This window comes from Anolis carolinensis, chromosome 3, assembly GCF_035594765.1.
Source record: "Anolis carolinensis isolate JA03-04 chromosome 3, rAnoCar3.1.pri, whole genome shotgun sequence".
In the NCBI taxonomy this organism is placed as follows: domain Eukaryota; kingdom Metazoa; phylum Chordata; class Lepidosauria; order Squamata; family Dactyloidae; genus Anolis; species Anolis carolinensis.
The window spans coordinates 139,831,333-139,846,276 of record NC_085843.1 but is presented as its reverse complement, the minus strand read 5'-3'; the positions used below and the strand labels follow the sequence as shown (position 1 = coordinate 139,846,276).

General features: G+C 36.9%; 1 protein-coding gene across 13 annotated transcripts in view; it reads right to left on the bottom strand.

Moving 5' to 3' along the window:
• mycbp2 (MYC binding protein 2) overlaps window positions 1-14,944 on the bottom strand; it is a 207,433-nt gene that overhangs the window by 158,136 nt on the left and 34,353 nt on the right. For all 13 annotated transcript variants that reach the window (XM_062975545.1, XM_062975546.1, XM_062975549.1 and 10 more), the window contains exons 3-7: window positions 7,044-7,259; window positions 6,766-6,919; window positions 4,568-4,764; window positions 1,486-1,728; window positions 1,233-1,304 (exon numbers count right to left, since the gene is read on the bottom strand). In XM_062975545.1, the coding sequence (XP_062831615.1) occupies window positions 1,233-1,304; window positions 1,486-1,728; window positions 4,568-4,764; window positions 6,766-6,919; window positions 7,044-7,259 (882 nt within the window). The remainder of the gene's footprint in view (window positions 1-1,232; window positions 1,305-1,485; window positions 1,729-4,567; window positions 4,765-6,765; window positions 6,920-7,043; window positions 7,260-14,944) is intronic.

The following is a 14,944-nucleotide window of genomic DNA, read 5'->3' as shown; positions in this document are numbered from 1 at the left end:
AAACCTAATCTCCCTTGGGCCTTTTCTTTTTAAACCACCAAAAAATGCGAGAACACAGGTACATGCTTAATTACATATGCACATACTGATTACTTAAAAGTAATTCTAATACAATCACAATCACAAAAATCTTGATGCATCATCATATTTAAATGGCACCATAATCCTCATCTATTTTATAATAACAAGATGATATCATTATAGGAGCAGTTTACTGCCATGCGAAACAGTATGAAGGCAAATATACTTCAAGGTTAGGAATGACTTTCAGTTTATTTATACTTCAGACTTAGACTGACTTATTCGAAGTAGATAACAGTCATCAACAATGCTTAGGAAAAAAATACGCACACAACAGCAGAGAAGAGTTCACTGCTAGATACACGGTAAACCACACAAGTGTTATGAGTGAAGCATTTGGCCTAGAAAACTGACGTCCCATTGTTCACCCAAGATCAGATTTCTACCTCTTGAGGATGCAATACAGACAACAAAAAGGGCCAGGAAAATGAAATTATAAATGATGTCATAGCAAGCTAAACTGCCAATAAAGATTGCTTCCCACTGCAACTCTCTATGCAACAGGCTTGACACATATTTGCCTAACATATAAATTTTCCTTTTGCTAACAGGAACACCAAAAAACAAACAACAATGTACTGAAAGAAAATCTGCTGAACATCAGACCACTTCAGAAATCAGGCTGACAAACTACTGATTTAAAAGTGACTATGTCATGTATGTGCTGAAAACAATGGTTGTGATTTTTTGACAGCGGTTCAAGATAAATGCTCCTTGTCCATTGAAGAAAATCTGTACCAAATTAATACAGGGCAGCGCCCTGTATATTTTTTGAAATGTGTATTTTAGAACTGAAGCTTTCAAACTAAAGAAGATACTGCTTTCCTTCCATTTACTCAAATAGGTTTAGGCATACGCAACTGTGACTAGCAGACAACCCTAGCTGATCTTTCCCATGGCAGCTCCTCAGTTCTCTGAAAACATAGGGCTCAGAGACACTCTTCAATGAGTTTAACTGTGGCATTCATGAAGCCACTGAGGCAATTGAGAGTGGGAGAGATCCCTGAAAATAAGATGGAAACAAACACCTTTCATGTACAGAATACAGATCTATTGTTTTATCTCCTAAGTCATATGTTTCCCTATACAAATATATACATATTTAATTTCAGATGAAATATCATGGTGTAGCTTTAAATTATTTTGCCTACCTGAGCATAACCCAACCAAGATTTCTTCTCTTTCCTGTTTCTGATGCGAGATGTAGAATTATATATATGACCCTGTAACAGAATTGTCATAGAAATTTTTAAAGTTTATAAATAAATGATACAAGAAAAATCAATTTAAGTGAATAAAATTAGTTAGCAGCCTTTGAATAATTAAATCTCCAACATAAGAAAATATCATTATTCACTTTAAAATTTTGCAGAAACATCAACAAAAAGTTCAAAAATGCATTACCCTGACGGTTCCACTGTACCCAGAGCCAATCTTGTATAGTCCATCTTTGCATAATAAATACAAGAAGTAACCATCACTCTGAAGGAGACACTGGTCATCTTCATCTACAGAAATTTCCTTCAATGACCACTTGTGCATTAGGGCAGCTTTCTTAATTCCATTGCTAAACCAATCTTGGATTTGTATTTTGCCCACCAAAACTGCTTGTACACTCCTCTGGAGGGAATTTAAGATAGTTGGCACCTAAATACAGAAAAAATACACATTAGAAACTTAAGGCAGCAATATTAAAATAAAGAATGGAACAGAAGAATAACCTAAAAGGTTACTAATGTTGACTGCCAATCAACAACATATTACCTTCATGTATTATGACATGTACACTACATTATTGCAACCATATTTTGCACTCTATAAGGAAGAGAAATTACTGTTAGATGTATCTTCATCATGCTCCCTTTCACAAAATTATTTACAAGCTCTATACTATTGTTTTATTTATATACTGTATCACTTTTCTTCCAATAATGGGACTCAAAGAGGCTAACAATGTATTTAAAATGTTACAGATGGACCTAAAACAATTCCCACCTAATTGAGGACTGTTTACTTGATTTGATCATGTTTAGGACTGAAATGCACTCAGAAGTTAAGAAACATTTTTTCTGTTTCATGTTTCATGCAGCTCCTTCAGATTTTCTGCTTTAATCACTATTGTACATTTTAACTATGTTACTTTATTTAGTAATCTTGGCAACAATGTTGAAGGGCAGTTTACAAATATTGATAGACAAGTAATACATATAGCTTTTAAGACATCTTTATACCTTGAAAGTATACTGACAATCAGATAGACAATCATTTATACCTTTCCTTTTGCTGACATATAAAAAGGCACGACTGTGTAAGTCAAAAATTCAACCCAAAAAACCTGGATCAACTTATACACAGGTTAATGCAAGTACCATCCTTTACCTCTTAACAAAAAAGGAACAATTTCTGATTACAGCAGCAAAAAGCAAGAGCTGAATTTGTCCCAGGAGAAAAGGTATATGAATCCCTGCTATTCGAACCCCACTGAAGCTGTGCGCAGTGTAGGGGAGGGGAGAGGAGAGGGGTTTTGGTCTCCTCCTACAAGGGAGACCATTTAGGGAGTTAGGCTCGGACAGAAGAGCTGGGTCGAGAGGAGACTGGATGTGGCCAAGGCTATTTAGCCAGTCTCAATCCATATGCTCCTTCATTCAGATCCATCCATCCCGCCTCTAAAACAGTACAGTAGAATCTCGCTTATCCAACCTTCACTCATCCAACATTCTGCATTATCCAACAGTCTGCCTCCCACCCGGATCCACAGCTATTTTTCTAGGCAGCAAATCTATCTTTATTTGTAGTCAAATTTTTAGTGGTCAATGGTTTTGTAGTCAATGTTTTCAATACATTGAGATGTTTTGGTGCTAAATTAATAAATATAGTAATTACTACATAATGTTACTGTGCATTGAACTGCTTTTTCTGTCATTTGTTGTAAAACATGATGTTTTGGTGCTTAATTTGTAAAATCATAATGTAATTTGATGCTTAATAGGCTTTTCTTAATCTCTCCTTATTATCCAACATTTTCGCTTATCCAACGTTCTGCCGGCCCGTTTATGTTGGATAAATGAGACTGTATAAGTTTCTTGGTTGCCAAGAGGCTGGGCAAGATTTTTTTCCCAATCCTACACTCTGTATGGGGACTTTTGATCATTGGCAGGTAAAGGAGCAGAAGGTTTAGTCATGGGGAAGGCCAAGACTCTGAAAAGTCTCCCTGGGGGACTGTGAAGCTCAGAGGATGGGAAAGGAGAAAAGCTCTGGGATTGGCTTCAGACTGTAGCTCCTGGGAAGGTTTGTGAAACCTGGGGGTTAGATCCTCCAGCCACTCTTCCAATGCATAGCAGACTGGGGAGTGACCCACATATTCAGTTTATCTCTGAAGTTAAGCTGTCATTGCCTAAGCTGAACAAGAGAGGAGGTCAGGAAAAGACCTTTCTTCCTGATGGTGTCACGTTAGTTCTCTCCTCTTTTTCAAGTTTTCCAAGAAATTTCTAAATAGGTTCAAATTTAAATAAAATAGTACCTATTTTCATACAAGCCATTATTTGGTATCTTTATTTTGGGGGTATATTATTGCTTCTGGTCTTTTTGAATATCTGGGTGAAAAATTATGGAAGCAGCCAGGGACATCTGTCCCCAAGGACAGTGTTGGCGCTTTCCCCATTGGAGTCAAAGTATTATCCATTTATCCAAAATTTATATCAAAATCTACAATTTTTACCCACAAGTTGCCCTTGATGTATACATGGGGTCAACTTATACATGAGTATGTATGGCATATGCAAGCATTAGACGAACCTGTAGTTTGCATAGCCCCCTTAAACTATTTCCCCTTTAACTTTCACAGGAAAAGCACAAAAAAGAAGAACAGCAAAACATCTACCAGTCAACATTCTTGCAGTTTTTTAATGTTTTTAGAACTTTTAGTTGATGCCTGAAATAATGATTCCAAACAAGGAAGCAACTATTAATAAGTCTGGATTTCTTATGGCTAGGATTCAAAGTTCTGATTTAAGAATGCCCAAAGGTTTTTCTTTTCTTTTTACTTTTTCCTAGTTCACAATCTTTCCTCAGATTCAAAAGATATACATCAAAATTCCCTAGGGTATTTGGAACCAGTCACATCTTTCTTTGGATTTAGGCCACTATATTTCAGCTTAGGATATCTAACTAGAGGCATTACAATTTCTCAAGAACCGACTGAGGCACTTCCCTTTGGACATTTCAGAATAGGATGAGCTGTATCTGTCAATTTAGTGACATATGTCAAAATGGTGAAAACATATGCCATACTTAAGTAATTTACACTGCACCAAATATACTATTTGTAATCTTCTATCTCACAACATTGCCAATATGATGTTCATCACTCTATTGTATGTCTCTGATTTGGGAAATTCCAAAAGACGTGTTGAGATTAAAGCAAGATACAGATGTGTACATTCAAGCAACACTATAATGTAAAGGTAGTGTTCTTTCAATAAAACACCTGGATAGTTTGACAAGCATGGCTCCCGTTGTTGGTAAGGATAGCAGAGATTGCCTGAAGTGTCCTTCCTGTTTCTCCCCATGCAGCTACAAGACTGAAGAGACAAGCGCAGGAAAGTGCTGTCAAAGACTGACCAGTACTGTCATTCATCCCAGTACTTCGAACAGTTATTTCTAGAAGAAGCTGGAACAGAGACTCTAAAGATAAAACAAAATGTTACTTACACAAAGTAGGGGCTGTCAGAACACACAAAAATAAAACAAAACGAACACACGCCCGAGTATCCATGTATCGCAAGACTGCAGATTTGTTGGTGATGAGAATGAGGGCCAAGTGATGCTGGCAAGAATGCCATCATTGTCCTGGAAGCTTCAGTATAAAATTTACTCTCAACTTTTCAAGTTTTTCAAGAAACCAAATAGCATCCATGATACATTACAAAGAACCCACAACTTCAAACATAATGTTGCATGCCATTTAAAACCAATTTGAATATCATTGTTTTCCAGTATTAGGAGATCATTTTTACATTTAACAATACAGACGCATTTAATCATAAAGATGAATTAACTAAGAAGAAAGCATTTAAATTTTATGCACTTCATACAATATAATGTGTATGCTAAGCTACTATTCTGTCAGCTTTTATCTTTCAAAAAAAGGGGTTTAGGGATCTTAACAGCAAAGACACTACTACTCTAAGCAAATGAATTTACAGGGCTAAAATTGTGTTGTGATCTCCTTGTTCTGATTTGGATTAGCTTTGCTGCTCCCTTTCTTCTTTAGTTCCTATTCTTGTTAACTATTTTTTATCTATTTTAACTCAAAGAATAGTCAAAAACATATTTAATTACCCAAACATGCACAGTTAGACCCCAAATATTCTTTTCAGGATCTGTGATGCAGTAGGGAAAAAAGTACTTAGTCAGATATCAATTGTACAAGTTCTCCCACTTAAAAAGTAATTGACATCATAGGTAGACCTCAACTATGAGAGACAACATGAGAAAACACATTCAGAAAATCACGTTGTTTGATTTTTCACGAATTTATTTGCAAATTATGGTGAAAAATAAGTATTTGGTCACCTACACACAAGCAAGATTTCTGGATCTCACAGACCTGTAACTACTTCTTTAAGAGGCTCCTCTGTCCTCCACTCATTACCTGTAGTAATGGCACCAATTTGAACTTGTTATCAGTATAAAAGACACCTGTCCACAACCTCAAGCAGTCACACTCCAAACTCCACTATGGTGAAGACCAAAGACCTGTCGAAGGACACCAGAAACAAATTTGTAGCCCTGCACCAGACTGGGAAGACTGAATCTGCTATAGGCAAGCAGCTTGGTGTGAAGAAATCAACGGTGGGAGCAATAATTAGAAAATGGAAGAGATACAAGACCACTGATAATCTCCCTCAATCTGGGGCTCCATGCAAGATCTCACCCAGTGCAGTCAAAATTGTCACAAGAACGGTGAGCAAAAATCCCAAAACCATACGGGGGCACTAAGTGAATGACCTGCAGAGAGCTGGGACCGATGTAACAAAGGCTACCATCAGTAACACACTAAGCCGCCTGGGATTCAGATCCTGCAGTGCCAGACATGTTCCCCTGCTTAAGCCAGTACATGTCCAGGGCTGAGTGAAGTTTGCTAGATAGCATTTGGATGATCCAGAAGAGTATTGGGAGAATGTCATATGGTCAGATGAAACCAAAGTAGAACTGTTTGGCAGAATACAACTCGTTGTGTTAGGAGGAGAAAGAATGCTGAGTTGCAGCCAAAGAACACCACACCTACTGTGAAGCATGGGGGTGGCAACATCATGCTTTGGGGCTGTTTCTCTACAAAGGGACCAGGGCGACTGATCCGTATACATGAAAGAATGAATCGGGCCAATAAAGGATATATAACAAAGTACTGAGATGAACTTTTGTTATGGACCAAATACTTATTTTCCACCATAATTTGCAAATAAATTCATGAAAAATCAGACAATGTGATTTTCTGGATGTGTTTTCTCATGTTGTCTCTCATAATTGAGGTCTACCTATGATGTCAATTAAAGGCCTCTCATCTTTTTAAGTGGAAGAACTTGTACAATTGATATCTGACAAAATACTTTTTTCCCCACTGTATATATTATCAATATTTGTGATTTTGAAAAATCAGAATTAAATTGCAGGAAACCTTACCTAGAACCTCAGGGGGTTCTGACTGGAGACCTTCCGGTTGCTGGCCTTGAAGCACATTAAGCAGGGCCTGTAGACTTCTCAAACAAAGAGAGGGGTGAGAAAATCTTGTCTCCTTGATAAGTTCGAACACCTCACACAGTCCAACTTCAATTATCTAAAATACAGAATAATAACTCCAATTAGAGAAAAAATGCCTTGAGTTCCATGCTGCAGACAATTTCAAAGAGCATGATGCTAACAGCATGGCAACTCAACTCAAACTGCCAGGACTTGTTTACCTTTGGAAGCTTGATAGGTGGTTCTTTAGCCTCCTCCTCTTCATCGCTATCAGAGTCACCACTCTGCACTGTATTTTTTGAAGCCAAAGCTGCTGAAGATTCCTTTTTTTGCCATTCCAGGACGCAATGCCGCACATTGCAATAGACGTTGAAAGCTGAAGGGTTGCTGTGAAGTTTGATGTCTGGTATGGTTACCATGCTATCTAGGTTTTCACTCTGATAAGAAAACATACATTTCAGTTTCAGTCAGCAAAAGCTTTGTTTTATTAGAACACATTCATCAAAATGACATGTTTCTGACAAGGTCCATGCACTGCTTAAAGAACAGGTATGTTATTATTTTAACTCAAAGGAAACTATGAAAGGAGTAAGATAAGATTAAAAACCAATAATGGCAATGCCTGATATACAACAGTCACAGATGTAAATGGGATGATTTTTTTTAAAAAAACAGATCAAGTACTGCTGCAATATATCTGTTTTTGTTAGAAACTTGGGCTAGCAACAAATGAAAGAACTTTTTTTATTTACTGTTTCTGCAGGAATCACTTACAAATTAACTAAAGCAAGGAAGTCTGGCTGTAATACAGTACTAATTCACTCATTACACACATTTCAGAGTCAGTTTTGCTGGAGGTGTGACACAAAGAAAATATGTGCCAAAGAGCAACAGCAGCTTTTAAATTAATGACAGAAAGGAAGTCCACTTGCTACTACATTCCCTGTCCCCACCAATGCTGCCCATTGTGGGGTGTTTGACTGTAAAGGTGCCTTCCCTTCATCATATTTTACTTGGCTTTTGCATATGCTGCAATTACAGTGGGGCTATATTAGTGCTCTCAGAAGTAGATCCATAAAATCTTAAGCATCCTGAGTCATATGCCAAAGAATACCAACTGGGCACAAATGTTTAGCATGTGTCTGAGTGGGTACCTTCTGTGATTTATACATTTACTGCAAAATACTGGGCTAGAGTAACACAGTGGCAAAACAAATACACTAGAGATCAGGACATCCCTCATTTGCACCCCATGTCTTCATCACTTGAGAACTGTACAGACCATTCAAGGTTACTGAAAGAATGAAAACAAGATCATGTATGTGAAGCATTCTGAACATTTTACTACATGGTATCATTACTGTCATTCCCTTAAATACTTTCATCAGAATATAATAGGATATATCGTATATGCATAAGTTGGAAAGAAGCCAGTCAAGCAGCTTTCTCTGCTGCATCCTGGCAATTATTGCGGAAAAGAATAAAATACTGTTGCTCCTGTCTTCATGTGCTTTGTGCACAAATCACACCAAAACATATTGAAAGTGTAAAGGACTATAATTTAAAATTTTCATGTTTAAGCATCGCCCAGTTTCTTTCCTATCTTAAAAGAGATAACACACTGGAAAAGAGCATGTAGGTAGTATGAAGACAACCTAAATAGCTAAAAATCAAGAGCACTTTAGGATAGTAAATCTACAGTGCAAATATTAACAGACACATACATATCCATATTGTGTTGTGTTACAACCTAGAGTTGAAATGGATTTAATTGAAGTAGTTACAACTTGATATACACAAGATACCACTGTGAAGAAACAAAGCAGCTTAATTTTGGGCACCAACATAAACAACAACAATCTGGAATTTCTTGGTTACTTAAGTTTTTATCTTCTACTGTTGTTTGCCTAAATAAGCTCTGGCACAACCCATTATCTCCAAGAAAGAGTTGAACAGAGTCCCCTGTGTGCAGTTCCAAAGCCAAATAATCACTAATTAAGTACCTGAAGAGCACAGATAAACAAACAACATTATGGAGACCAAACACTTATCAGTACAAATTCAAAATAAAGTTGTGCAGAAACACCAATCAGGATTGAGTTATTTAAAAAATCCCCAAACTCTGAATATCTCTGTGAAGCACTACTAAATCCATTCTTTAAAAAATGGAAATAACTTGGATCAGCTGCAATCAATTGCCAAAACTCAGTGACTGGTTAAGAAGGACATTCCCCAGAGAATCAACCAAAAGGTAAATGTTAATGCTTGACCTCTGGAGTTAAATATGCAACTGAAATGGGAAAAATATTCCACTGGACAACTGTCACCTGGACACTCCATAAAACTGAGTTTTTTCAAGAAAAGCGAGAAGAAAGCCATGGGTAAGAAAAAAATCAAAGCACACTTGGAGTTTGCAAAAAGCAAGTAGCAGCTGCAACTAAACTGTAGTGAAAGTTTATCTGGCCTGATGAGACAAAAATCAAACTTTTTTGGCTTTGCCACAAAAATAGTATGTGTGAAACAAAATAAGAGTGCTTACTGCCCTGGAAACACAATCCCCACAGAGAAGCATGGTGGTGTGCGTATTGTGTGCACCTTTCCTAAGGATTGACAGGGGAAGTTGTCCCGACTGAGAGCAATTGAGAGCAATTCTAGAATAAAACTTGTTTCAATCTGCAACACACCTAGAAGTGGGACTGAAGTCAATATCCTAGTATGATAACGATGAAAACAAAGACAAGGTAACACAAAATTATATGATGTTTTCCTAACAAAAGTCATTTTTAAAGGCGGTATGTGTCTATCTACCTATATAGGCTGAGGTGGGTTAAGGGTGATGAGTACAGATGGACTCATGGTGTAGTTTTTGTTATGGGTTGTGGGGTTTTGGACCTTATCACGTTAGCATTTCCATCACACCCAATTATGTTCAGAAAATACTGTGTCTTGACTCATCACACCACGGAAGTCTGGCTCCTCCAAATCCATTTGAAAGACTCCCTATGCCACTCCATGACCTTAAAAAATATCCTAAGATTGTACAGTGACATAGCCTTGAAGTCTCAAACTACAGCGCCTGATTTCAAAAAGATCTTGTGTCTTCGCAGTAATAGGTTCACCTGATTTGGACCGCCCCACAGCCAAGGCAATGCTGAGGAAGGAATTTAGGAGGTTATTGTAGCAGTATGGCTAATTAAGAAAAAGAAGCAATGAAATCTGTATAAAAATGTATTACATTACCAAGTTTTTCTGTGATATAAAAGGACAATTGAAACACCGCTGAATTGTTCTTTTAATTCTTTTAATTAAAGTTCTGTTACACATTAACATTCTGTTACACATACAGACACAACAAAGCTTAAAAAATAGCACAAATTCCTGTTAAAAATAATTTTAAAATTAGGTAAAGCTGCAACTCCTGATTTGGTCATCCCAGACATCCCCTTCAATGCTCAAAACAGAAATGGTAGCTGGACATACCCCTGAATGAGAAGGTGTATCATATCATTGCTGACGAAATGCATACTGATTTTCTGATCCCATGCAAAAACAGCTCTTCAGCAAAGGAAGAAACAATAGTATTTTAAAAAACAGGATTAGAATCCCACATGCAAATAATCTGTTTTGCAGACGGATTCAGATGGAATACTGACAGGATGGAGCAAATGTCATGTGATAGGACCCATTCAAAACTGTTTTCAAACACTCTCAAAAACAGAGTACAGTATTTCCTAATGTGATAAGGTCTTAGGTTTGTGTCAGATACAACTATTTCTTTTTCCTGTTTTTCTTTTTTTATTCCTGTCTTCCTATGCTTTGTAGTGCTGTCAGATGTTTTTATAAACTATGTATGTGTTTATGTATTTATATGTTTAATATATTTTTAAGGATTATGGAAGATCTTAGTCAAAAGCATAACACATTGAACTAAAATGACATGGAGGAGCAGGAAAGATATCAAACATAAAGTTTTTAAGTAGTAAAAAAGTATTGCCAATATATGGATTGTTTTTCAGAAAGAAGCTTCAGTTCCCTTCCCACCCTGCTATAAGGTCAAGTCTTTAGATCTGAAATATTTTTATTCACTATTGCATCACTGCTCAAATTGCAGGAATGACAAAGAATATTTTTATCAACTCTATCTGCAAATATTTCCACTGCCATCACAATTTAGATGTGACAAATATTCACAGCTTTATAGCTGTATTCCAAGTCGACTTCAAAACATTCTTTATGACTAATAATTCTATGTAAGTCTATGTAAACATATAAGGAAAAGTAAATTGCACCAGTGCTACAATATCTGTACTAACTACCCATTTTCTTCCATACACAACTAAAACCACTTGTAATCTACATTTTTTTAAATAGTTCACATCTTAAAGAACATCTTCTGTCATGTTTCATTATTAATTTCTGAAAATCAGTTAAATGAATTCTTGAAACTACTGATCTGTTTGAAATTTTATTCTGTGAGGGCGTGAAGAGAGAAGTCCTTGGTAGCTGTCCAAAATGTTAAACATCTTTCCCTTTAATGGTTTGCTGAATACCGAACCTGCACATTTTTCAACTGGATTACAAACCCTTCAATGATATGACCAACTGGATCCAGATAATAAAATCAAAGCATTTATGAGTTCCCATCATACATTTCCCACAAAAGCAGCTACAAATGCTATCATATCCAATATTTCAAGCAACCAATGCATATACACTGGGCTCTCAGTGTCCAATAAGTTTTGGGTTCAGGATTCCCTATGGATACCAAAATCCATGGATATTCAAGTCTCATTTTATACAATGCTATAGTAAAATGATATCCCTTATATAAAATTCTGAACAGAGTGTGCCACAGAGCGCCTGAGAATCTGTGAAATGGTAGGAGGCTACAGCAGAGTATTCATATGCAGTAGAGTCTTGCTTATCCAACCTTCACTCATCCAATGTTCTCTATTTCCAACACAGTCTGCCTCCTGCCTGGATCCACAGCTGTTTCTCTAGGGAGCAATGTGCAGCGGGCCAACACGCCTAACAACAACACAAGTGCAGTCACACTACAAAACAACTGGCAGACTTGTTGTAAAACATGATGTTTTAAAGCTTAATTTGTAAAATCATAACGTAATTTGATATTTAATAGGCTTTTCCTTAAACCCTCCTTATTATCCAACATTTTCGCTTATCCAACGTTCTGCTGGCTCATTTATGTTGGATAAGCGAGACTCTACTTACATCAGAATTGTGTTAAAATCAAGTCTGTTTTTTGGATTTTTTCCCTGAATATTTTGAGCCACGGTTGCAGAACCTGTGAGTACACATAATCAAATGTAACTCAACATACATCTTAATTCTCAAGTCTTCCGGGAATACAAATATATTCCTTTTAACCAGACAAATAAATGCCATACACATCTGACTTACATCCTACTCATAGTTAAGAACAAGGGTGAGACAACAGGAAGTGAGAGAAATCTACCCCTAAGGAAGGGGTAAATTCACTCCTGTAAGAGTTATAATGGGGAAAAGGTGTCTCCACTGAAGCTTTATCACCAGTCCGTGTTTCCACAACAAGCCATTTTTTTTCAAAATTTAATTATCACAGTGCCAGAAAGTGAGATGAAATATTCTGAATAGGGGCACAGAGAGCAAAGGGGCATTGACCCTTTTCTAAGCTATCCAAAACTTTATTTGGTACTGTTCCATTATCTGGTCAGAGGCCACTAGAGGGTGCTAGAGAGAGGACAGTCTGTTTTACAGGGGTGGAGTTGAAAGAAAGAAAAAAACCCAATTTTTGCTGGTTATGCCCCCTCCCCCATTCTCATATCATAAAGGAAGATTTTTTCCATGACAGGGACATGAGTAGGGGGAATAGCAGGAAAACAGGGGGAAATGATTTCCCTCCTTCAACTCACCCTTCACCCCCATTAAATGGACTATCCTTCTCTCTCTAGCACCCCCTAGTGGCCTCCACCCAGATAATGGAACAGTACCCTTGATATTATATTTATCTATCTATTTGGCTGGACTTACACTTTAAAAATGTACCTGTTCCGACCTATATACACATTCAACTTAAGAACAAACCTGCAGAACCTATCTTGTCTGTAACTTAAATACTGCTTAAATACTATATTTCATCAAATCTAAGATTTGCTTTTTCCTGTTTAAAAGGTTTCAAAAATAGAATGCACCCTAGATTTGATGGCCCCTTAGATTAGTCATTTTTAAAAACTCTTATCTCTAAGAAAGGAGGAGGAGGAACGGCCCGCACGAACAGCTCTGTAAAGCCCCCACCATTTTGTCCTCGTCCAGACAACTATTTACTGTCTGGCTTACCTAAGCACCACTTCTTGCTTCCCCTAACTCCCCAACAGGTCCATAGATGTAGAAAGATAGACTCATGCAGACAAGATGACTTCTGTGTTTCTTCATATTCCCTTCCTTACCCCACATGAAAGATTGCATTACAAAGCCACAATGAAACAAAAGCAAGATCCACACTGAAAAAAATGCAAAGGAAATTCTAAAAAATGTTCTAAGATTCCCCCCCCCCCCCCCCTAAAAATTGAAGCTTCAAAAACGGGACTGCACTTTGTATTTGATGGATCTTAGATCCAGTGAAATATGGTAATTACATATTAGATACAGACAGTTACTTTAATATTTATACATTATTTAAGCACAGATTTTTAACAGGGTGCCATGCCTGTGATCCAATTGCAACCAATTACCCAATGTAAGCAGAATGGAATTCTGCAAAATACAGCAATTCAGGCATACTAAGGAATACTTTTGGTGGCATACATCAGACCTTTCTTTATTTTATGGATCCCATAGCTCATATCTGTAATGCAGCTTGTGTTCCTTAGAAACCAAAGAAGAAAACCCAGAAGCACTGTTGGCACAAAGGCAAGAGCAGTTGTCCAAAAAAATCTGTCTCTCCTTTCCCTAGGTTATTTCAAACCACAAACTTAGTGGACTATTAAAAACAGGAGTACTTCAGTTTTAATTATCCATCTGGCTCTGGCTCCCAAATGGCTATCCTAAGGACGTGTGAAACATAGCTCTTCCTAAATAGCATGAATAACAAACAATTTAAAAGATATACAAGCAAGTACTCTTATATCACCAATACTATTTCAGAGATTAATCTTAAAAGATGTACTTTCATTCCCTCAATGTTTTCAAGTGACAAAAGTATCAACATGTACAGAGTACCCTACCTCTAAGTATCCAATCAGAGTTATTTGAATTTAATTTAAAGTTCTATGTTTCTATCTCTCTTAACCAATGTCTCTAGTCTCATAATTAAATTATTTACCAAGTCAAAACATACTTGAGATGTCCTATGTCTGTATCCCTAAAAAATGAAATACTTAGCTAGTACAGTAGAGTCTCACTTATCCAACATAAATGGGCCAGCAAAACGTTGGATAAGCGAATATGTTGGATAATAAGGAGGGATTAAGGAAAAGCCTATTAAACATCAAATTAGGTTATGATTTTACAAATTAAGCACCAAAACATCATGTTATACAACAAATTTGACAGAAAAAGTAGTTCAATACACAGTAATGCTATGTAGTAATTACTGTATTTACGAATTTAGCACCAAAATATCACGATATATTGAAAACATTGACTACAAAAATGCGTTGGATAATCCAGAACGTTGGATAAGCGAGTGTTGGATAAGTGAGACTCTACTGTATATCCCCACATACAGGCTGTCCCCAAGTTGTAAACATCCAACTTACATATAACTCCTGGTTACAAATAAGAGTGAAACAACAGGAAGAGTGAGGAAATCTAACCCTAGAAAGAGAAATTCACACCTGTAAGAGTTATTATGGGGAAAAGGTGTGTCTACTGAAGCTTTATCACCAATTCTTGTTTCCACAACAAACCAAAATTTTCAAAATCCAATTATCACAGGGACAGAAAGTGAGGTGGGGCAGAGTTCCCATTCTCAGCTTTAGAAGTGATCAACAGGTGCAAAACAAGCCACACATGCGAGTCATAAAGACCACAAAGAATTTTCATCTTCAAGGTCTGGGTCAGGAAGAATTAAAATAATATAATTTCCCTCGTTATTGAAGTTTTGCTACAGTTTTCTGACTTC